Raw genomic sequence first — 25,766 nt, 5'->3', positions numbered from 1 at the left:
GTTTAATATATGCGATTATGAAAATCTGCACTACAATGAAGGAGTTCTGATGTAGATAAAATAAGTGATGATGTGGTCCAAAAAACAAATAAAAACAAAAATGCAATACCACTTCACTTAGCAGATGGGCCCTTGTGTTTATTCAGCATTCCATCAGCTTACTTTGAGACATTTTCATTACTTTATTCCTGTCAGTGTGTTGGCACTAAAAACCCACCATGGGAGAGTGAGCTGGATTGTCTTACAGCTCATGCATCCAAATGAGTTTCAAATGCAGTTATTTTTAATAACTGGTGATCATGTGAAAGTCAGAAACAGACTTTCAGATCTCAGGTCTGGCTTCAAGTAAAGAATTCTAAGAGATTAGCACAGAACCCCAAGTTACTCTGTACATATACGATAGTCACTTTTCAAAATATAAACCTCATTTATATAGTTTTGTTTCCCACATTACATGTAGGAGCAGAAAGCCTTTGTTTTGTAGATGAAGTACAATACAGTATTTGAAAAACTATGATGCACTACATCCCAAATACATTTCAGCATATTCCCCCTTCCCCTCCAAAACAGGAAAGTAACATGGAAGACAGATAAATGTATTAGGTTACTGTTCTAACCATTTATTTTTTGTTTCAAGGTAACAGTTCTTTTGATGCATTTATTTCTTTTCAATCTTCTATATAGTCATAATAAAGAAAATCCTCCAATTTGTCAGAATTTTCTTTTGATTTATACAAATGAAATGATCACCATAAATGTTACACATTGGAGTGTAGATCAAAAAGTGCACAATAATCTGTCCTGTTGTTCAGTTATTTTTATGTGTCAATGCCTAATACTGTACTTTGAACAATAATACTGTTTTCACTGCATAAACTGCTTGAGAGAGGATACAATCACTTTGGTAATGTCCAACCATCATTTCACAAAGCAAACAATATTTGTCTTTAGTTTTGTTCACAACACTGCTAGTGTGGCGCTCTGAACCATCTCATCAAATACAGAATTGCGGACATTTGAATAAAGCTTGATTACTCTTTTTTTTTAAATACATCCAACATTCTAAGACATTTATTAATCCTTCTTCCTCCTCCTCCCCACATTTAATACACAATTCACCACAACTTGAACCAAAGCAAAGTGAACTAAAACAGTACACAAAAAACAGTGTCTCAGGTGTCCTTTAATGAAGATATAGGATCTGTATTTCCAAAGGGACAGATGTACAATGGGATTTGGAAGAATGAAATAGCAGCTCTCTCCTTGCATCTGCTGCAGCACTCACTTTAACATAGCATGGTTTAACATCTCAATGTTTTATAATATATCACACAACAGCACAGATTCCAAGGGTACAAAAATGTGCCCATTAAAAAGGACTTATTTGGGACACCCCTCCACCCCCCAACTAAGGGTCATTTGGGACTTCATTGGCCCTAGTTACTGCCCGTTATTTTTAATTGCCAAATTCAGAAGGTAGTTCAGTACAGTACTTCAGTTTACCTAGCCAAACTTGTTTGTAGGAGACGTCAAAGGTTTTAAAGAATGGCTAGTGATTTGTTGGTGCCCAAATTGGGACTCCCTAAAGGGGCCTGATTTTCAGACGGAGGGTGCTCAACACTGTCAGAAAATCTGGCCCCTGTAAGCGATCTCAACAGACACCCAAAAATTGTGGTATCCACAATCACTAGTCACTTTTGAAGGATTTGGTCTTTCATTTTCAACTTGCATTCAAAATACATCACTGGCCCTTGACTGAACCAAGTTAATATCTATCCAGTTCCATTGCCTGAGTCATCTAAAAAGTAAGAAGTCACAAGGCATGTTTAGTCATGCAGCATCCAATTCCTCACAAGTGCATTGTGCTGCATGTCAACAGAAGCCTTATTTAGTGTGCAGTTCCAACATCTTACTAGTACTGCATCTCAAGCCATCACAATAAGGGTGTGCTTGGTTACAGATGTCCATACTATAAGACAGTAGGTCTTAACGAGATATATATGGTCTCAGAGAGAAATTTTACAGTCTGAATATGAGAGATTGCTTGTAACTTGTGACTCCAGTGTTGGCAGACATGCTCCTTTGTATTTAATCTGTCCCACACATCCCTACTGTTGATAGCTGCTAATTCCCAGCCTGTCTTAACAGCAGAGCTTGATCTGCTTAGGTAACCTTTGGTGCATCTAAAAGTCTGAAGGATGTAAACAAGATAATTATGTTTAATTGATTTCTTCAGAGGAGATGCAAATCTTTGCTCTTGTAGAACAATGAGCTATTAATGCATAGAGTCAGGAAAACCACTGTAAAAGCTGAACGTTATAGCCTTTCTACTCCCAACTTCAAAAGAAACCAACACACATACCTGACATGACTGTAGGAGATTCTTTTCACCACTACTATTCTTCTCGGCAGTGCAGAGAAGGAATTGTACAAGTATTAATTGTTCATTGCCCAGCAATTTGGTCACATGATTAAACAATAAATGTTATCTGAGAAAATATTGTCTAAAATTAGATCTTGTACTTCATTTTTTAAAAAGTCAAATGGACATATTGTGCCTTGAGGATCAGATAGGATGATTTCTCCCCACCCTCTCTTTTTGTGTTGCAGCATCATGTAATCATAACCTGCTCTCCATGACTGATGCAGTGTTAATTAGGTAATCAACATTACCAAGGAACAATCTGACAGGGAACAGAGAAACCTTCCTATCCTCAGTTGCTCCATTTGACTAAGAACAGGAAAACCAAGACTAGTTAAGGTATTGCTTTCCTCAAGATGAAAAAACAGACGTGTATAGACGAATGACCCAATATTGACTCTGAAGGACATTTCATACAATCCATTTTGGATTTCTTACATCCCCTCTTCCTCAATTGAATTATAAATAACTGCTAAGCAAAAAAAATTTCCTCCTGCATCCTGTGTTGCAAAAAGGAGAAAAACTGAACTCAAAGCTAGTGTAAAGGGGGATGTTGAGAATATTAATCTTTTGAAAAATTTGGTCCTGAAAAATTTACATGTGCACTAGAAGTCAACTGAATATTAATGCTACACTGACTAAGCAATATATTTGCCTGTGTGATATGGCAGTGCTCTGACTGAACAACAAGATTTTAAAACATACCCTGGAATCTGTCCTCTCTACCCATCACAAACTTGGTGCCAAAACCTTTCAGAAACTTCACTCATGAGTTCAGTCAACCAGTCACATCACTTCTGACAATCTTAATCCAGAACCGAAGTGTCGGATCAATTTCTTGCAGATTGGTCAATCTGACCTTCAGCAAACATATGAATTAAGCTCACTGGCCATTACATTTGGTTTCTTTTAGCTCAAAGCAGAAAGGTGCACTTAGTAAAGGCACTAAAGCACCATGCTACCAGCAATTTACAGTGGCATTTCAATGAGAATACTCAGTTATCACACTTGCCTAAGCTCATTTCCCTTTAGTTAAATTTTAAAAAGCCCAACTTCTTAAACACAAAAAATAGAGCACAATTAAGATAGACATCGCTCCCATCCTTTATATAGCATAAGCTAAAAAGCCATGATTTTTTTATATCTAGAAGTCATTTTATACCGTACATTTTATATCCTTAATTTCATATGAAAGGGATAAGTCCTTTTAAGGCTGGGAGTTGGTGGTGGGTAATGTTGCAGTACTCAGACACTGATGTACAAGACATTTATTTGCAGCAGGATGAGGACAACTATGGCAGAAATGGAGAAACAAAACTGGACTGATCTTGTTACTATTAAAACTGTTCTGACAGCAGTTCACATAATCTCTGAGATACGGTTTCTTTACTTGTTCGTAGTGTGAGTCTATACATCTGAAAGAGAGCACATAAGAAATCTATGTATTATAAAGACAACAGTAAAACATGTCTGCATTTAGATGGACTTATCAGAAAAAGCATACAGATTAAGGAACAAAGCAGTACAGGTGCCTCTTGGTCGTGATATGAGCAATGGCTAGTAAATTTCATGTGAGACACTGATAACTTTATTCAGGTACAAAAAAATATTTAAAGTCTGCGGGGACAGGTCCTCTGAGTTCTGAAGGTGTTTAATGTACTTTTCCCCCTGGGCTTTGCCCAGATCTAACTGTACTCTAAAATAAATAGATTTTCCTGCTTAACTACCTCTGTAGAAATTTCAAATTTCTGCTACCATACCTTGGTGCTGAAATATGGACAATCCTTGAAAGCCCGTTAAGTGATCAGCAGCAGGAAGAGGAGGAATTGCTTCTGAGCTACTAAAGGCATTCTCACTAACCCCATTAAATTGGGAAGCAGAGATTTGTAAACGAAACCAGGATTCTCAAGCAATACATTTCATTCCCACTGCGAACCAACACAACCCCCCAAAACATGGATTTTCTTCAACTCTAATATCACCAGGAAATATAAAACTCAGCCATCATGTGCAGTCCCTTTGATTTTACAATTGTAGCAAACACTATTCCTACAGATTTGCATCCTTCCGCTGCTGGTTCACAAAGTAGTAAACAAAACAGAGCTATGTTTCGTTCATTTAGAAACAGATGAGGCAAAAAAAAATCATTTTTTTCTAAGATGTTGAAGGGAAAATTTAGTAAGAAGTTTTTAACTTTCAAGGGGGTATCAAACAAATACAAAAGACTATTAAGATTAATTTAGTGTCCTCTGCACAATAAGGGGAGTTGTAGTTTGATGATAGGATGGAATATTTTCCAGGGAAGTATCTCAGAGTAACACAATATGTGAGCATGCGAAACAGCAGAGGCCTTTGGAAAGCTGAAAAGTAGCCTGCTGAAAGCCAAAGCCAGAACAGCTGCCTCCGTTTTCAACCTATTTGGGGTTTATTGACATTGACAACTGAGTCTGAGACATCATATAACTACTTCTACTGCAAGTTATTTTTACTAAACACACAAGGTATGTTTAGTCAAACGCATTGGTAAGATCAGTTTTATTCCGTTTCTGTAAACCAGCACTTCTATTTAATTTGCAAATACAAAAGCAGGTACCTGTGCCTGAAGGTTGGGTTCAAGACGCAGCAAACACCCAATCTGAGTAGTTTTTGTGTGTATTATACCAGCACCAACAAAATTAGCAGGGTTGGGATCTACCTCTTCAAGGAGGGCAGAGCCAAAGCCAATGATCTATCAAAGAAAACCCAAAAAAGAGACTTTGTTTAGAGAGTGCAGGGACAGGAAGACAAAAGTACAAAAAGTGTCCAAGAATGCTCATGAAACAGCCTATTCACCTGATCACGGTCACCAGGTAATTGATTTAGTTAAATAAGCAGGGAACTTCTTAGCTCTGAAAATAAGTTTTAAAGCATCAATAGTAGTATAAGAATTCTGACATCTTAACACTACCACTATACCACAACCTGAACTTTTAAGATAAACTTGTTTGGCACTCCAAGTAGTAGCAACACTTATAATAGGATGAGGGGTCTGAGTTCTCTGGATTCAAACACTTAAGTCCTTCCTCCACACCTGTCCCTCATACCTTCCTCTCCTCCTCCTCACCTGCTCCATTTCTCCTAGCCCCTCTCCCTTTCACTGTCTTTCCATTTAATCACCTCTTAACTAAACCCCATCCACAAAAGAATGGAACATGATGCCTGTTGCTGTCATACTGATCACTCTACTTTTATGCTCTAGCCCTTTCCCCTGTCCTTTGGCTTGTTTGTTTATTTAAATTGTAAGCTCTTCAGAAAGGATACAAAGGAAACCAGTCAGTCAGTTATGTTTTCTTTCCAAACGTTATAAAAATGGATGTACTCTGAAGGGACACTGAACTAGAGTGGCCAAAAACTGCCTCATTGAGAAACCTCCCATACTAAGGGTACGTCTACACTACCTGCTGGATCAGCGGGTAGTGACTGATCTATTGGGGATCGATTCATTGCGTTGACATGATAAATCGATCCCCGATCGCTCTGCTGTCGACTCCTGTACTCCACTGCGGCGAGAGGTAGAAGCGGAGTCGACGGGGGAGCAGCGGCAGTCGACCCCGCGCTGTGAGGACGCAAGGTAAGTCAACCTAAGATACGTCAACATCAGCTACACTATTCTCGTAGCTGAAGTTGCTTATCTTAGGTTGATCCCCTCCTCTCCCCCCAGAGTAGAGCAGGGGTAAGCGGCTAACCGATATTAGTCATCCTATCTGATGATTAGCCAGATTTTAACTCCAGTTGCCAGATGGCATGCAGTAAAGTTTTCACTGGAATATTTAATCACGCTAATAAGATTTCATGATATATACACAAGTATAATAGCAAACAGTTGAGCGATAAACTGGGTTTGAATGGTAAAAAAGGAGGGGCTGGTTGAAAGTTTTCTAATTTCACAATGTCAACAAAGAGTCAGTTTTCACCCTGCTTTTTGACCAGGTAGATTTAGTCAAAACATTTTGACAAAAAGGAAACAATTACATGAAAAATATTTTCAAAATGTATTTTTTTTTTTTTAGTAGCTCTAGTAGAGAGTAGACTTCGAAATTCCCTCCAATTCAATTTAATGAATGAAGTTCACATTTCAGTATAAACCACTTCAAGGTTCTTCACAACAAGGCCCAGAACTCTTAGAAATAAACCAAATTGGATTAACCCCTATGTAAATCCTACAGATATTTCCATACTGCTAAGTGCAACTACCTCACTGACTAATTTGCAATGTGTTCGTGCCTAAGCAGCATGACCCAAATGCCCCGAAGAAAAAAAGAGGGACATAATAAAATATCAGCATCAATAGAATCATTACATTTATTAATGCCACTGCTCCAAATCTGAAATTCATCTGTTAAAATACCACACTGTTACCTACCTTTGCCTTTGTGATCTCTGTATCCATTGGATGCTTTGCTTTAAAGATGTTCTGCATTTCTTGCTGAGGACTGTGAGAAACATACAAGTTAGTATCATGCTATAAAAACATATAACACAAGAGCATAGCTGGTAGAGTGCTGAAGTTCAACAGTAGTATTTACTTATATTGAAGTGGCTCTCACAAGCCTCAATCGGAAATGAAGCACCACTAAGCTAGGTATTATTCAACATAGCCCTTTCACTGAGAAATTTACAATCTAGGTTCAAATCTTACTTGCTCAGTTGTTTCCAACGCTGGAAGAAATCTTGAGAGGCCATCTCCGTAGGTTGGAAAAATTTGTTCAGTGTGATCGGTAGTTTTACTGAAATATTTTGAAATGTTCCCCCATATCTGCATGAAGAACAAAGAGAAAATGTGGTACAAGTTATGATGAATTACAGACTGTATTTCAGAACTTATTTAAGAAAAAAAGTGAAACACTGAAAGATACTGTGACGCTGGTAAACCAAGTGCCAGCTCTGGCCAAGGCCATGGGTGTTAGCTAAGAACTGAAACTCATAGCTGGAAACCAAAGCATTTCTCCGAAATGTTAGTTTTGTTCAAAACAAGTATTAGTCTTATAAGAATGTATTTACTGCTTAGAAGCTATGAAATGATTGTAAAATTGCTGTATGCATTAATCTCACTTGTAATGTCTGTATTCCATGCTGCAAGGTAAAACGCAAGTGTTTTATAATTATAAAAATGCCTGCTTTGAACGTGTGAATTCAGATGGGAATAGTGGCTCCCACTGCCCACCCAGAAGGGCTATCAAAAATTAAGTAGGCCATCACAGAACAAAAGCTTTAACTGCCTCATCCACCCGTCGACAAGTATGTGCAAAAGGCCTCCGCCCATGAATTTGAATGTTGGAAGAGGTAAATAAAAACAGATGACATGAAAATTTTTTATCTTTGCTGTTTGGACTCTCAAGGGCTGGAGCTAAGAAACAAAAACAGATCCCCAGCGTCAACCTGGGTTCAGCCCTAAAGACATTAAATGGTGAAACTCATTTGTGTTTCCATGCTTGCTTGTTTTAACCTGTAAATAAATCATTTCTTTTTCCTAGTTAATAAACCTTTAGTTAATTACAGGATTGACTGCAGGTGTTGTCTTTGGCATGAGGTCTAAGGTAAAAATGGATCTGGGGTAAGTGACAGATCTCCTGGGACTGGAAGCAACCTGAATATTTTGTGATGACTGTTTATCACTAAGACCAGCTTGCCAGTGTGGCAAGAGACTGGAGAACCCAAGGGGACTGTCTGTGCCTCTATGGTAGAACTGTTACAGTGATCTAGGAGTTGACATTTGTTACTGAGTTGGTGAAATTGAATTATAGAACATACCACCGGTTTGGGGTGTCTGCCCAGCTTTTGCCAGTCTGCCCTGAGGTCGGCATTCTCAGTTGTGAGCCACTCCAGATAGCATAAATTATATTGCCTTATCAAAGGGCCATTCACTATTTCACAGAGAATACAAAGAATTCTGAAGTAAATATACTTTAGACTCAGACTATTGATTATAAACTCTTTTTCGGAGGGGCAATATGTGGGAGAAAACATAAGCAGTTGTTCTTATGAGAAAAGTTTAGGAATAACTCATTTTAGATGCGTATGAAGGCAGAAATAGTTAAATGCATCAACACTTCAGTTCAGATTCATGGAATTCTTATTGGAGTATAAGTTCACATTTAGAGTGCTGACATTATAGATAATGCCAACCAAATAAACATTGAGAATGGACTCATAACTGCAGCCTCCCATGCATTAAGACCAACTGTAATGGGGAAAAAGCGAAGTAAACAGCAGTAGTAGTATCTGTTACTGCTTATTTTAAAACTCTGGCTTTCTACATGTAAAAATGTTAATTTTCATCCACAGCAACAGAATGAATAAAACAATAGCAAACCTGTATAAAAATAATCATTAGGTAAATCATTAAATCAGGTTTACACTTTAGAGGAAACATGCATACAGACATTCCAAAAGGTACAATCTCACTATAAACTACAAGAAGGGGAACAGATTTATTTCGATGGAAATAAATAAACCAATGCAAAATACCACCATTTTAGATCAACACAATGCAAAGTTAGCATCTCGCCTTTATAAGGCTGATAATCTTAATGTTTAAATTACTAAGTAGGCATGACTGAACAATGTCTATTCTTTATTTGGACAATTTGCCTAAAACAGCCATCTAAACATTGTTACCATGTGCATTTCTTTTCTAGGCATCTTTAACATTCTTCTTAAATACTAAAAACTGTGAATAGGATATATTGCCTAAGAAAATTTCACAGCATTCAAGATGTGAGAGGCCACAGGTTTAAATCTCCCCCTCCAACAGTTCTGATGATAAAAGTTTTTGTTTTGTATTTTTTAAACAGACGCTCTAAGAAATGTGGAAAGCCTGAGTCAAAATACTCACCTATAATATGCCTTCTTGCTTTGATATTGGCTTATATGAAGATTACACACTTAGATGAGGAGAGACTCCTACACCCTCCTTTATTAAGAAACTCCTCGCAGCCAGCATCTCAATTAATTAACTGCATATAGTCATTTCAGGGTAACTCTTAAACTGACACTCAGGTTAATCAAGTTTATCACACACTCATTTATATTAAGAACCATCACCTTGGACAAGTCAAGGAATTATTAAAACTGAATTTACTTTACAGTTCATGTTGCCTGTTCACTGTTTTGCATTTGACTCAGCTTGGACCCTGAAAAATAGTAGATAGCTTCTACTAAGTTTCACTTTTAGATTTTCATTGGAATATCCTGGGAGCATACGTATTGGCTATAAGCACTGTAGAAAACTAATTAAAAAAATTCCATTGTATCATGAAAATGTTTCTGGACAACAAGTTAATCTACAATTTTCATGTAGGGAAACTTCCTTTTTGTACTGCATAGCAATCTGGAGTTCAACCTTATTGAATAAAATGGAAAGATAAGTGAGAACTATGGTCACCTGTTCAGTTAGAGTTTACCTACTATGTTGTTCCAAAGAATGACTATTTGAGTTGAATACAGTATTGTTGTAGCTGTGTTGGTCCCACGATATTAGAGAGACAAGGTGGGTGAGGTAATATATTTTCTTGGACCGATGTCTGTTGGTGAAAGAGACAAGGTTTTGAGCTACACAGAGCTCTTTTTCAGTTCTGGGAAAGGTACTCAGAGGATATGTCTACACTGGAATTAAAAAGCCACGGTTAGCCTATGGCTAGGTCTACACTACCCGCCTGAATCGGCGGGTAGAAATCGACCTCTCGGGGATCGATTTATTGCGTCCCGTGGGGACGCGACAATCAATCCCCGAATCGACGCTCTTACTCCACCAGCGAAGGTGGGAGTAAGCGCCGTCGACAGGAAGCTGCAGAGGTCGATTTTGCCGCCGTCCTCACAGCGGGGTAAGTCGGCTGCGATACGTCGAATTCAGCTACACTATTCACGTAGCTGAATTTGCGTATCTTAAATCGACTTCCCCCCTGTAGTGTAGATGTAGCCTATGTCATTTGACTCTGACTAAGCAGCGGTTTAATTGTAGTGTAAACATTCAGGCTCAGGCTTGAGCCTAGTTCTGGGACCCTGTGAGGTCCCTGGAGTAAATTCGTGGGGGATGAGGTTGTAGAGTTTCTTTTGGAGTTGTTTGGGGAAGGATTGTATGATATCCTTACATTCCTGGATGAATTGTGGTGTGGGGTCTTCAAGTTCTTTGTAGTAGGTGGTGTCGAAGAGTTGTTCGTTGGCCTCGCTGACAGTTATCACTGTTGAGAAGTATGATGGGACCCCTTTGTCTTGGGGTTGGTTTTCAGGGACTGTATTGCTGTCCTATTGGTGGTGGAGTGATTGTGATGGATGTGATTTTTGTTAAGGATTTCACAGTCATTTTTTTTCCAGAAGCAATCAATGTAACGATCAAGTGTGTGGACCACACACTGAAAGAAATCTCTTCCAAACCTACTTTTCTGGCCTTCAAAACAAATCTCCCATCCTCACCAAGCTCATTATGAGTAGCAAGTTCCCTCCAGACCAGGACTCTGGAACTCGAAGTGGCACCCCACCCTGCCATAACACATGCAAAACCTGCAGACATATCCATATCTCCACTGCTACGATGATCAATACCCCCTCCTCCCTCCCCAAGCACACCTTTCAAAATCCTTGGGTCCTACACAAACCTATCACAACATGTGGTATACTTTATCCAGTGCATAATGTGCCCCAATAACAACGATGTGGGTGAAACCAGACAATCTCTATGCTCTCAAATAGGCCCTCTCAGAAAAAATGATAAAAGACAAACACTGTATCACCTGTGGGCAAACATCTCACAAAATGATCTTTCCATATCTACCCCCTCAGTCCTTGTCCTCGGAGGAAACTTGTGCAGTACCTTTAAAGATTCACAGCATTTTACAACAATCTGTAACCCACTAACCCTTCTTTTTTGGAGAGGCCTTAGCAAGCCACTTCATGTTGAATGGTCTTTTGGGTATGTGTTAACTATTTATGCTAAACAGTCTTCTTCCACTTTGTATTTAGTTGTGACACTGAGTGCCTTTTCCAGACCTGAAAAAGAGTTTTGTGTAGCTCAAAAGCTTGTCTTTCACCCACAGCTGATGATCCAATAAAAGGTATCACATCTCCCACCTTGTCTCTCTAAATTGAAGGCCTTTAGCAACTTGTTAGAACAAGCCCTCAGGCAATTCCTCTGTCCAGAGTACCTTTTAATTTTTCTGTGCTTCCAATGCATTTTCAGATTCAGAAGTCTAAGCCGAAGTCCATGTCTATGCTAAGCTTTACTTCAACACCAAACAAAAACAAAACACCCCTTTTACCTGAATTGAATGTTTAGGATTGGAGCTTCCATGAAGTCTGATATGCACTCAATATTCACAACTTGCTGCACCTGAGCGCCCCCATCCACTGTCGGATCCACTGGTTTTGTTTGCAGGTTCAGGCGTGAGAGGTTGTTAAGGAAACCAATTCACAGAAAAAAAAAAATGATTGTGCTTTTAATCATTACCATTGACTTTAAATATAGATTTACATCTTCGTATGGAGAAATTGGCCACTGAAGGGAGGGGAGGGAACAACCAACTTTCACCAGTAAGTTAAAATGTCCCTGTGAAACACAATATTAACTAGATGTTATGTGGATAATTTTTCAAGCACCATACCAATATACAGATTCAAGATAGTAAGAGACAATTTTTGCTAGTAACCCTTGCAATATTAAACACTGTATTGAGTGCATGCAATGTATGCAAACATAAGATGTCCAAACAAGTCTTATACGCTGTAGATGGTAATTCTGAACTGCTAGTGATATTCAATTTTATTCACATTTTGTATCCATCAATCCCTACAGATCTTAATATATGGAGTAATTTGTAGTTGTAGATTCTGTCAAATGCTTTTTGGAAGTCAATAAAACACAACTATACTGTGTCCCCCATTTCAAATGATCTTTCTAATATGAGATTAAAGTTCATAATGGTGTTCATCATGCCCTTTCCATGTCTGAAGCAGTATTGTTGGCCATTTCTTTCCTTATCTATCTTTCCTTGTATTAGGTCTTGAACAACTCACAAAAATATTTAGAAATAGAACTACACAGCACACTTAGCCAAGGCTCTGACACAGGTTTGATGCCAAGCTCCCCTTCCATCCACACACAAATCACTTTGACTTGGGTCAGCAAGGACTCAGGAGCCGGGACCTAGGACTCTGTTAGGTGGGCGGATCAGAGCCTGAACCCCACTGTAACTCAGGTCCAAACCCTGTAATTTTGCAGCATGGATGTAAGACCCAGATCAAGCAATTGTAAGACCAGGTTTACAATACAGTGTAGATACTCAAGTGCAGGCTTGGAAACACCATGTTCACAAGCCCGGGGCCCAAAGACCCGATTTACATTGCAGTGTAGACATACCCTCAGGGTATATAGCATCTGTATACCCAGACTCACTGCCATGGGTTTTGTTTTTTCTTTTCTCCCCAGTGTAGACATACCTTAGAGGCATGCGATTGTTCTGTAGTCCTTACAATCCATAGCACTGGTCTTTTTTTCAGTTTGGATATGTAAGGTTCTGAAGTATTCTGGCAATTCTCCTGTCTTAAATATATTCTTCATTACCTCTGACTGGGCTTTTAAGTCTTCATCCACTATACTTTAACAATTCAGCCAGTATTCCATCGCAACCTAGTGATTTTCCATTTGGAAGTCTTTGTATTGATGCCAAGATCTCTTCATCCATTATTGATGTATTTAATTAATCTCTAGCTAAGCTTTTTCAGGCCTATCACCACGATATAGTTCCTTGATACATTCTCACCGTCTCTCGTTCTTGTCTTTAGGGTCTGTCAAATATCGTCCATTTTTGTCCTTTACAGTGGTATTGGTCACCTTTTTTCTTTAATTGAAGGTTCTTATCTTTTGATACATCTCATGTTATTCTCTTTATCCAACTGTCCAATTTCTTTGCATTTCTCATACAGCTATTCAGTCTTTACTAATATGCATTTATTCTTTATTATTTTATTTATTCGTTTTTACTAATATGACTCTACTAATGCACAGTACTCTTCATCTGCCTGAAAATTTTTCAACAAAGAACTAAAAATTGTACCATATTGTCTTTCTATATGAGAGAAAAGGCAGACTCATAAGTATGTTATGAAGCTTTTATCCAACAAAATTTAAATTTTATTTTGTAATATATTTGCTGGGACTAATGTTAATACCATGGACTTGTTTCAATTTATTCTAAAGTTCGAGATGTCTCTGATTTCCCTATTGCTTTCACAACACATGGCACTAAGAGGACCAGCAATCATTTAAAAGAAAAGTCTTAATTTTTGTTTTATTTGTTGCCCCTCCCATTCATTACCACACAGGCTCACAAGAACAATGGAAACTTACTGTTTCACCATAGTCAATTAACCTTATAGTGATGTCAAGGGTGCAAAGTAATTTGGAAAAAAAACTCTCCATATAATCTTTCAGTTTAGTAATTTTAGGCATTACTTGTAATAGTGGTAGGTCATTAAGACGCAACACTGAAATTGTACTTATGTTAATGTTTGTAAAATACTATATAGTACATGGACTAGGCCTTATCAGCTAAACTCTATAGTTAAAATTCCATTCATTTTTTTAAAGGATTTATGAACTGTTCCACTGAGACCACTTATGCTTGTGGATACAATGAAAGTTACCACTTAGAAAAGCTAGACCGAGCAAAACAAATATTTTCAATTCATGGGGAAAGCAAGGAACGAGTCAGAAAGTTAATCTAACCATTTCGGAACAAGGAAGAGGTTTCATCACAACCACATTTTTGAAGAGTTTGCCTGCCAAAAATATATATTTTAGCATCAAGATCTTTAGTTAGTAACCAAAGGCTTAACTACATTTCTTGTAGCTTCTAAGTTGACTTCAGCAAACTAACCAAGCAATGTTGTGATGTAGTAAATTGATTACTTTACCACATGCTATATTAATGGAATTTTTAATAAAGCGTCCTTATTTTCTTTGATACTATCAAGTATATTCAAAATCCATAGCTAGACTTTTACTAACCGCTTAAAAGTGATTGTTTTGGTAGTGCAACAAATATTTTAAAGAGCAGTGAATAATCTCTCCACATTAGCTTGCATAGCTGAAAAGTTCTCATTTAGTTTGCATTTGTCTAATTTGACTTATTCCCTTTTAACTCACAGTGTATTTTGTGATTGAATTTTAATTAACTCTCTTGGTACCAAAGAGTTAAAACCATTTCAACTTTAGTACCAGCAGAGAGACCTAAACTAAACTTGGCAATAGATAATAGCTCTGTGGTAAATTAATCAAATACCTGATTTTAATATGCTCCCTTTTTTCTCCTGGAAGCTGGTACTTTGCAACTTTGCCCATACAATACCATGTATCTTGTCAAAAATGTATTAGGTAACGTCTCACAACAGTAAGATATGCCTATACAAATCCTACACAATACTACTATATGTAGCATTTTTTCTAGAGCCATAGATTTTGCTAAATTAATTTTTCTACATGGACACCAAAAGGTTGTATTTTTAAGACAAAGAAGTGACAACTTCCTCATCTTGTGACGTATCAGCCCTTGAATCTAGCAGCCATTGCATTAGCCAAAGTATTTCTTTAGTACTATTTATTTTTGCATTTGATATATGTAATGATCAGGTGCATACACTACTACTTGCATATAAGGCGGAGCAATTAAATCAAGGATATTTGACTGAAGTTCATCTGAACAAATTAGTGTTGGAGTAAAATTCAAGAACTGAGTGGAAGTCTTGTTACCATAAAATATAAACATCCGACCTGGAAAGAAATAGGTAAAAACATTTAATTATAAAATCCTCAAGTATAGCCCATATAACATTATGTAAGTACACTGACTACATTTGGAGCAAGAGTCTAAGGCTAGGTCTATATGTACATCATTTCAGCAGTGCAGCTGTACAGATACAGCTGTCTTGCTGCAGTGCATCTGGTGAAGATGCTCTATGCCGACGGGAGAGAGCGCTCCTGTCAGCATAAAAAAACCCCATCTCTGCGAGTGGCAGAAGCTATATTGGCGGGAGAAGTCACATGCATGAGCACTTATGTTGGTGTAATTTATGTCACGGTGGGGCGAGGGGGGGGTGTGGAATATTCACACCCCTGACTGACACAAGTTTTGCTGACAGACTATGTCTTCGCAACAGCCTAAGACAACTGTTTTCCACCAACACCACAAAAAGGGTTCCTTAACTAGGTTAGGCCTCAAATCTGATCCACTTTTAGATGTTTAGAAAATTTGTCACCAGTAAATTAACAAAATAACCATTTTTAACTAACAAGGTTTATTCCCAATTCTGTTCTGACACTGCTGTTGATACAACAAGGAAGTTAACACCATGTTAACTACCAGATCTATTCAAAACATAAAACTATTGGTCTTACCCAAGTTTTGTCGAAATTCAGATTTCAGTCCAATCTGTAGCAGCTGATTTTCAAACAAAACTCCATTATTTTTACATACAAACCTAGAGAAAGATAGGCACATTTGAAAGGTAAGAGTTTATATTTTAACTACAAGACAAATTATTACAAAGCAATCAAAGCCACAGAACTTAAAAGTCTTGTGGACAGCATAAAGAAGAGAATTGTGGGCCCAGGTGCCTTGAAGTAGTCAGTAAAAAGGACAGACAACAGAAAAATTGTAAACTTAATGAAATGAATTTATATTATAGCCCACACCTTCCTCGTAATGATCATTATTTTAACTATTCAAGTTTATTTCAATGTTATGTTTAAAATGAAAATACGGAGGAAACCAAGACACACAGACATGCTATATAAGTACCAGGCAACAGATTTTTCAATACAGCATTAATCTAGTGGATTAATGAACTTCAATTCAGTGTTTCACCTACTAAGCACTTGAACAAAGTGCACTTGCAATACCAATACTCTTGGCTATGCCTACCTAATCACCAGTTACATTTGTTCTCAACCCCAAATGATTGCAAAATGTGGCATACAACTAACACTGATGAGGAGAGGCCTAGTTTTAGAGCAGCATGTGGTATTGCAGGTGAGCGCTGTGCTGCACTGGCAAAGTTGTGAATGAGTATACAGCATATACAACACAGCATCTATAACCAGCTCTGTGCATTACCAGTCTTACTGCATGTCTAGAAAAAACACTGGCCACTTTGAAAAATAGTGGGTTAATACTTAGTTTAATCCTTTGCTTTGTGATTTTTGATTATTTTGTGATAATGCTCTGGAAGTTGCCATTTTTGCAAGATTTTAGTATTGCTTACTTGTGAATAAGCTCATCAGCATCATGCACAGTATCAGCTGGTTCCTCAGAAACTACCTCAGATGAAGCCAGGTCAGGGCTAATTCAAGCAGCACAAAGGAAGAAAGGAGGTAGCAATAGAGATGGCAAGAGTTATAAGTTAGTAAAAAAAAGAGAGCTTAGTCATTTCCTTTATTTCCTCCCTCAGAACAGCACTTTGGGATATGACACACCAAGGCCTACATTTTTGAACTAAGACACCTGGAGTTAGGTACCTAAATTACTTTAGCAATCTAAGCAACTGGATTTTTCAGAGGGGCTGAACACCTGCAGTCCCCACTGATTTCAATGAGAGTGGAAATGTTCAGCACTTAAAATCATACCACTTTAGGCCTCTAAATCCTTTTTAGACATCTAAGTCCAGGCACCATTGTGCAAAAAATTTGGATTAAGTCCATATTTAAGAACGCCCATTAACTTCCATTAGTCTGCATACGGATGCCAGGTCCTCATTGCCACGGATAGCATTTCTAGTTACATTTCTGCTTTTCTCAAACTCGAAAAAAACTGCACTGCTTGAATGAAAGAACAAGCATTGCCAAAACAATTTAAAACAATTATGCAACAGTAAATACGCTGGTAGACTGTCCAGAACATCCCTTAACCAAGTAACAGATTTCCTCCTTAATCCCACCTTACTACTTATGGAAAAGTGGCAGAGGTTACTGTAGAAGACGCTTAGGTAGTAACTACCTTAAACAAGCACTTTACCAAATGCAACGACTGCAAACAGGGTAGGGGTCAGCAATGCTAGTCATTTTTCTGCAGCAAATGTCCACATATAAAGCATTAATGCTTCACCCCTGTAGATCACTCCTGAACTAGTAGCCTAACACTAAAAATGAAGAGAAAGGACAGAGAAGAGGTACAGCAGATGCCAGCTCTAAAACATGATTTAACTTTACTGCCACACACTAAAGGTTACCATGTATGAGCCACTTAAAATTTGTCTTTAATACAATCCACTATCTTGCAAGAATGAAATGTTTTAGGATGAAATTTTTCAACCATAGCAAACTGCAGGCAAGTAGATCGTGCCTGAGCCGGTACTTTCCCCTGGCAATTTTACAGAGCTGTGCTGGAGCACATAGTTATCCCTATACTTAATAGGGAAGTAGGAACACACAAAGCATGACTGCTGTATACTGCAACGGCTTAGCTGCCCTTCATTACTTTAAAGACTTGGTCCAGAGTAGTATTAAATCTTGTTTAGTAGATGTTCTAAGCAGAGGTTTGACACAGTGGGAATTTAAAAAAAAAAAAAAAACCAACCAACAACAAAAAAAACCCTGGTCGACTAGGCAGTCTTAGCTGAAAAACATTTGAATATAGTTAAGTGTTCAATGACAAGAGATTCAGGTTACATATTCTATTTAATATTAGCTCTGCTAACATGCTAGAATTCGGCTAGAAAAAGCTAGCAGTAAGATGGATCCTCTCATGATATTTACACTGACACCCAAGAATTTAATGTCTTGTGAACAGTGCCTAAAAGCTTTATATTGAGAACTTCACCTAAAATGCTGGTAACCATCAATAAAAGCAGTTACTGATCATTGAATTAAAAAGGTACGCTGGAATGTAGGATAATATGTACTTTTAAATACAAGGGACATTGTTTAAAGTTATTTTTGCTTCTTCACAGTGAGGCCATTGACTGTAGTTAGGTCATAAACAATATATAAAAGCCAAATTAAATATGCCTTCAGGTCTGTGACTGGTTTAATGCATTTGGACAGACTATGTTTAATAGCTCTAGGAGATCTGCTGTCACAGAGAGACAAATTAGCAATAACCTACCCACCCCGGCCCAACAACGGTGATTTGTTACAGATGCAAGGACACAAACGCTAGAGTCCTGCATGGCATAGGAATAAGAAAGGAATTCTATTCAATTTAGGCTAGATAATCCAAAATGTGAAATAACAGTTCACTACTACAAACTAATACATTAATACCTACAGCCTGATATTGAAATGCATGGAAGAACAGCTTACCTTATGCACCTAAAACTGAAAGCAATAACAGAAATCGTTTATGGCCAGGCCCAAAATTATCCACTAACCTTATCATTGCATTTAAGTCTTACTGTACTCAATATAATCTGGATATTAAGCATAAAATAACACGCTTTAGGCTTGCCCTTAGGTGATATCAGTATATGAATTCCCTTCACATGACATTAAGTAGGACTGACAAAGCTATGTTGTTCTTCAGGGGGGAAGTTTCAGCTGTTTGTACTCTTCATAAGGGTAGGGTAGAAAAGGTGGAAGATAAGAGGCACCACCTACTCCCAACTCAGGTGAGAATTATTTTAACTACCTTGCAAAATTATCTTCAGAGCCAGGAGCAAGAGGTGCAACCACAGAAGCAGAGTCTGAAAATACATCCACCAGCAAACTGCCAGTAGAGGAAGAGGGAGGAGCAGAGCTGGTGAGAGGAGCTGCACCGAGGCCCAGAAGGTCTGCTGATGGAGAAGGAGTAGACTGTAGAAGATAAAATGGAACACTTTAAAGTTGCATTTAATTCATATATACTAATACAAAGCCCAAACACAACTGTGCCTCATCCCCCGCTCCCAAATAAAGACTGGCTCAGATTTTTAAAATAGTTTTGTCTGTAGGAAATAAAGATATCTTCCACATGTGGCTATCACCTTGCCCTTTAAATGGCCTCAGACAGGTAGTTTTATAGCCAAAAAACTACTAGTTTCCCATAACTAGATTTTACCTTCCCATAAAGCCAGTTGTAAACCAGATATCAAGAAGAACTAGGGTGTGTTAAGTTATCTCCCTCCTTCACCTTTGAACATTAAAAGCAGTACAGGTTAATCTGTACTATTTTGCAAAGTCCAACTTTACACAACTCTAATCCAAAAATACTTTTGTGTCCCAACATGACAGACTATTGTGTAAACCTACATTTCAGGACATTTTGACAAACCCAGATGCCTAAAATTGATGTTTTCCTGAATATTAAAAACCCTTTCCTTTTAACAAAACATAGCTTTTTGTTCATATACCTGAATGTTAAGTTCTGAAGCCATGCACACACTCAAAAGAGAAGTATTGAGACTAATAAGCCAGAAACCAGAGTGCTCCTAAATTAAAGTTGGTTAAGAAAGGAAATAAAATCTAGTACAAGATTTCCCAAAACAAGCAGAGCACCAACACTTAAGTTGCAAGGAAGTAAAATGAACGAGGAGTTCCAGTGGATGGAGAATCTGGCATTAAAAGTTTGAGGAACTTATATTTCTTGGACTGTTGGTTGGGAATTTTCCCTCATCCTCAAAAGGGAAGGAGATCGAGGGAAAGGTACTTAACTCTCTCCTAGAAAAGCAAGATATTAATAAGTGGACATATAGGGACAATTTACTTATATAAACTCCCAGTCACAATGTGTACAGGTATGCAAGTTGTGATTCTATAGTGATGATTATAATGAAAGTTAAATTGGGGCCTTATTACACTTATTTGGAAAGGAAATATTTTCCTTCTTGTAGAACTTTACAAGATGTGCTAAACAGAACTAGATTTATTTTTTTTCTAAAGTTTTAAGTGATTCCACTGTAAAGTTCAAAAAAGCCACAAGCATTTAAAAGTGACCATTTTTAAAATCAGTAATGGTTATTTGGGACAGATTCTCTGGTTCACAAAGCAAACCTGAAGCAGCTAAAGATCTGCATTGAGATTTCCCTCTACACTGGCAGCTCTACCACCTTTGTGCTGGAACCATACCCCTTCCTGCATAATGGGAGGTACGGTGGATGTCAAGGGTGCAGCATGGGAGATGGCATGGTTGAACAAGGCACCACTGTACCCAATTCTACATTGGAATAAGATCCTTGGTCTTTCACCAGCAGCCTAAGTCTATGCTGCCCCCTGCAGGTTTAATTTATGTTGGGGCTTGGCAGCTGAGAATCAGCAAGCTAGGACAGACTTGCTGTCAGTCTCCTGAGCAGAGCCTGGGTGCAGTGGAGAACCAACCAACAACTTCTCTTTGGGTCCATCTAGTTTAATACAATTAAAAACTTCAACCTTACCACATATATACAGTATTGACAACACTTCTCATACCCTTCATCATCACTGATGGTCAAAATTTTCAGCAGTGACCCGTGATTTGGGGTGCCCAAGTTGAGACATCTTAAAGGTGCCTCAGTTTGAGTGTGTCTCTCATTTTGAGAATTATGTTAGGACAAGCATCTTACGTTGGGTACCACCCCTCAAAAATATATTTAAAAAAAAAAAATCAAGGCCAATATATATCTGTGGTCACAAGGGGTCTTCTAAATCCACTTTGAAAAGCGAATTTGTTGAAGAAGTGTGCTGCAAATTAAACTCCCATTATACATAAAGACAAAGTTAAGGGGAAATTTCCATGTTATTGCTTTTCTTTAAAGACAAAAAAACCCCATCATCATGTTAAAATTTGAAGGGAATTAACATGATCAACAGAAAAATTAATATCAATGCTATGCTAAAGACACGCACGCAAAGCATTTATTGGCTTGGGTTAAATGTTTATTACTTCCCTTACCCAGGGAAGAAAAGCAGCAAGTGACTGTAAATTAGTATTAGGTATATACTAATGGAAAAAAAAATAAAGACAACAGAGTAAGATCCTGACTTACTAGGAATTCTGAAATATCCAAATGCACTTATGTCAAAAGGAAATTGCAATTACCAAACAATAGAGGTAGCCTAGCAACGCCAAGGTTTTAAACTATTGTGCAAATTTCACCCTGCAAGAGAACAGAAGGTCTTGAATGGGATGGAGTCTAGTTTGGTGACATTTCTAGTATTTGCAGAGTAACTATGAGGGAAACCCAGGAAAGTATAGCGACATCTATCAGATAATGGAGAGCAGGGGAACATGAGAAATTACAGCAACAGGAGGATTTAGAAACAATTTAAAAAGTTTGAATTTCTTAGTTGACTGTATATCAGTGTTTAAGACAACTGGATATTTAAACTGAAATTTGCATGCATGTTAATAATTCACTCCCAAACTACTTCCCAAAGTAGTGCAGGCTTTGTCATGAATAACTGCAAGCACCAAAAAGCAAAAAGTTTTAAGACTTCATGCCTGCAACAGGACTAATTAAAAGACCTCAGAAGTGAAGAATCCTTTAAACAAACAAGGAACTCCTGTCTGAAGATTGTGGATGGCTAAACGAGAAGAATTCAGACGAGAAGGGCGAGGTCTGGGCCCAGTAACTAGTTCAGCCAGTGAGCCCTGAAGTGGAGAATCAGGCAAGGCCTTCAACAGTATGCAGAAAAAAAAAAAAATCAAGTAATCAGCAACAAAACCAAGAATTGTGTGTGCGCCACTATTCACGTGCTTAACCTATGCATCCAAGTATCAGAACTGAAGGAGCAGATTTGCTATTACACACTTAAGTTAAAACAACAAGGAGTCTGGTGGCACCTTAAAGACTGACAGATTTATTTGGGGATAAGCCTTCGTGGATAAAAAACCCCAATTCTTCAGATGCATGGAGTGAAATTACAGATACAGGCATAGATATACTGGCACATCTATGCCTGTATCTGTAATTTTCACTCCAGGCATCTGAAGAATTGGGGTTTTTTACCCACGAAGGCTTATCCCCAAATAAATCTGTCAGTCTTTAAGGTGCCACCAGACTCCTTGTTGTTTTTGTGGATACAGACTAACACGGCTACCCCCTGATTCTTCACACTTAAGTTAGGTGCAGACACTTATTTATGTCTAAACTAGAATCACACCAAAAGTGTTTCAGAAGGTAACAGGTTCCGCCTCAGTCTATATTTCTATGCAATAAGAAATAAGTGAAGCTCTTCTATGGGTAGAGCAGTATAAACTGAAGTTAGTTGATTAGAAAGATGTTGTTTGGAACCTCTCCCTACCCTCTCCCAGGCACTCCTCCCTAACAATTCAGTATGAAACACTGCATGGTGGAAGAAACAGTATACAAGAAAGTTGGCTTAATATCCATTCAGAAGAAAATGGAGGACATCATCATCTTGGGATGGAAAACTTGGATCACTAACTTTCAAATATAGTGGAGTTGTACCATTCACTATGAGAGTTCAATAGGGAAAGCATAGTATCTTCACTAAGTCTAAAAGGAGAAGCAATTAAAAAGATGGGCACAGAATGCGTTACAAGACTAAGAATAGACTGTTAAAAAAAAATAGAAAATTAATCCTAATAGTTACAAATTTTGGTTTTGCTTTTAGTCAAAAGAGATAATGAATCTCATCTTAGTTAGTCGAGTAGACAGCACTGCAGCACAAAACCACCTTGCAATTCAGCATAATTGGTAGATACAGATCAGGAAAAGCCCAGGATTGATGTTGTTTAAACTTAAAATGTGCACCAATTTAATCCAAGTTATGACTTTATATAAATTAATATAAGTAAGGGTTAAATCAATTTAAAGTACATCCATGTTAGATTACATTAAGTACAAAAAAGTCCAGCAGTGTCCTGAATGCTTTGAAACAGAAAAATAAACCGGTAAAAGTCAGTCTGTACTAGAGAAAATTAGAACATCTAGCTTAAAATGTTTCACAGAACTACATCACAGATAATCAGCTTCTTAGACTGTTAATGAAGTTGATTATTCAAACACACTTTGTCCAAAATTTATCCCACGAATGAGAAAATGTCAACCTTTTCTTTTCAAAATGTTACTTTGAAACTGTTAAAATATGTTTAACTATACACAGATTATCAAAAGCACACAGTCTTGGTCTAATTTGGCCCCTCACAGACTTCAACTTCTGCAAATTCTACCCACTACTTCCCTCACCTTTAGAATTAAAATACAGCTTTTCCAGCTACTTTATACAAACATCAGGAGCCTCAAATTTAAGAAACAGTGAATGTACAATACAAGTCACTGAACAAGCAAAATGTAAGGAATCTCTGCATTTCCCTCCTAGAAAATCATAATAATTGGTATTAGATTGGTTATCACAAATGGTAGAATTACTTAAAGAAACATACCACAGTACTGGCATTAACAGGGGTGGATTCAGTGCCTCCATTCACATCAGAGTTCCTCTCCTTTTTGATCTCTTCTAGGTCAGTAACTGTGCCAGGGCCTTTCTTCTTCTTCAGCTTAGCCAGAATGGATGACTCCCTCTCTGGAAATGGAGGCATTTCTTCTAGCACAGTTGCCTTGCCATGAAATAAGCTAATATTAGTTTTCAGTACAACACATGTGTCTTCAGACAGGTAGACACTTGCAAGAAAACAGAACATCATCCCAACCTTTCAAAGGATACACCACTATAGCATTGCTTCTTGCGTCAGAGTACAGAAATCAATCACCTACACAACAGTCAGCAGCACATTATGGCAGAGCAATAGCTCTGCTATAGTTAAGGTTGAGAGTTGCTTACGGTTTAAAAGAATTAAGTGCTTTAAAGCCATACGCCGACTGATTTATTTGCTGAGCCTCATGGGGATGCACAGTAGGGTTTGTGATCCAAATTTAGGGTCATTTGAATAAACGATTCCTGAGATGCAATCCCCTTAAAAAAAAAAAACATCACATTTATAAAATATCCTGGATTTGATCCTTCCCAAACTGATATCACCCCTTGGGATTTGTCTCAGTAGTTCAGAGCACCCCTGTGCCTTTGGAGTAGCAGTATTGAGAGTTAATAAGTTTAGAGCTCCAGGTCAAGTTGACCTAAACTGACAAAACAGTGAAATACAACACATGCAGCAAGACTAGAGGGTTTGCAGGCTGTCTGTTGTGACAGTAATTGGGTGGCTCAAGGTGACATGCTATGGATACTGAATCTAAGCAACACTCATGCACTGAGAGTTCAAGTCCTAATTTGTGGAAGTTTTTGGAGAATGTTACACTTAAGTTAATTGTTCTTTGCCTGCGTTTTATGGAGGCTCCTTTTTGAAGTTTTGTTCTGGTTTAAAATATTTTAAAGTGCTCCAAAATCCACATACAGATTCTGATTTTACTTTAGAAGCAGTCAATGAAATAAGCACTAGTGATATAGAAGATAAAGACTGTGCAGTAAGCATTTGGAGTAATGTAATCATCATGACTTATGCTCCTCAATCCACTGCGATCAAAGGCAAGTCATCACTGGATATTTGCTCAACAGCTTCCTAATACACAGCCACGCTAACATTCAGATTTCTTAACTCTTTTGGTGTAGAGCAAGGGAGTATGATGGGGTGGGTTGAAGCTGTGAGGTGGAACGTGCAAGGGGTGTTGAAGCAATGCAGGGGCTCTACCCTTTTAACAACCTTTATCCATTAGGACTGTGCTCTGACATAACTATTGAGGGGCTAGCACACACCAACACAGAAATCCCTTAGGTCACATCTACACTCAAATGCTGCAGTGACACAGCTGCGCCACTGTAGTACTCCAGTGCAGACACTTACTACAGAAATGGGCATCTGAAGAAGTGAGGTTCTTACCCACGAAAGCTTATGCTCCCAATACTTCTGTTAGTCTTAAAGGTGCCACAGGACCCTCTGTTGCTTTTTACAGAAATGAGAGTTCTCCCATTGCTGTAGGATCAGTGGTAGGATCAGTGGTTCTCTAACTTATTTGATCGCGCCCCCCTTCTTTGTGCTTGTAACATCTCCCACCACACAAGTACATATATGGCTGCCCAGCTCTGAAGGCAGAGTGGAGAGTGGTGACTGCCGGCCAGGTGCCCAGTTGTGAAGGCAGCACCACTGCCAGCAGCAGCACAGAAAAGGGTGGCATGCTATGGCATTGCCACCTTTACTTTTGTGCTGCTGCTGGCAGTGGCGTTGCCTTCAGAGCTGCATACCCGGCCAGCAGCCACCGCTCTCCAGTTGCTTCTTTCTGAAGGCTTAGTGGTTTTGCACCCCATACCCCCAAAGAATAGATTCCATGCCCCCAGTTTGAGACCTTCTTCTGCAGGTAATCCACCTCCCCAAGAGGCAGTCGCTAGGTAACGGAAGAATTCATCTATTGACCTAGCACTGTCTACACCAGGGGATTAGGCTGGCTTAAT

At 38.3% G+C, this 25,766-nt stretch overlaps 1 protein-coding gene across 7 annotated transcripts in view; it reads right to left on the bottom strand.

Moving 5' to 3' along the window:
- Positions 1–593: 593 nt before the first annotated feature.
- AP2A2 (adaptor related protein complex 2 subunit alpha 2) overlaps positions 594–25,766 on the bottom strand; it is a 98,677-nt gene continuing 73,504 nt past the window's right edge. For 2 of the 7 annotated variants that reach the window (XM_054027980.1, XM_054027981.1), the window contains exons 14-24: positions 23,749–23,922; positions 21,865–22,014; positions 19,075–19,238; positions 16,715–16,792; positions 15,849–15,931; positions 15,135–15,224; positions 11,716–11,839; positions 7,101–7,217; positions 6,825–6,894; positions 5,016–5,150; positions 594–3,837 (exon numbers count right to left, since the gene is read on the bottom strand). In XM_054027980.1, coding sequence (XP_053883955.1) covers positions 3,760–3,837; positions 5,016–5,150; positions 6,825–6,894; positions 7,101–7,217; positions 11,716–11,839; positions 15,135–15,224; positions 15,849–15,931; positions 16,715–16,792; positions 19,075–19,238; positions 21,865–22,014; positions 23,749–23,922 — 1,263 coding nt within the window. In that variant the 3' untranslated portion in view covers positions 594–3,759. The remainder of the gene's footprint in view (positions 3,838–5,015; positions 5,151–6,824; positions 6,895–7,100; positions 7,218–11,715; positions 11,840–15,134; positions 15,225–15,848; positions 15,932–16,714; positions 16,793–19,074; positions 19,239–21,864; positions 22,015–23,748; positions 23,923–25,766) is intronic. The other 5 variants (XM_054027983.1, XM_054027984.1, XM_054027985.1 and 2 more) reach the window with 3 other exon arrangements.

The sequence above is a fragment of the Malaclemys terrapin genome, chromosome 4 (genome assembly GCF_027887155.1).
Source record: "Malaclemys terrapin pileata isolate rMalTer1 chromosome 4, rMalTer1.hap1, whole genome shotgun sequence".
In the NCBI taxonomy this organism is placed as follows: domain Eukaryota; kingdom Metazoa; phylum Chordata; order Testudines; family Emydidae; genus Malaclemys; species Malaclemys terrapin.
The sequence above is the reverse complement of the archived record's forward strand: the minus strand, read 5'-3'. Positions and strand labels throughout refer to the sequence as shown.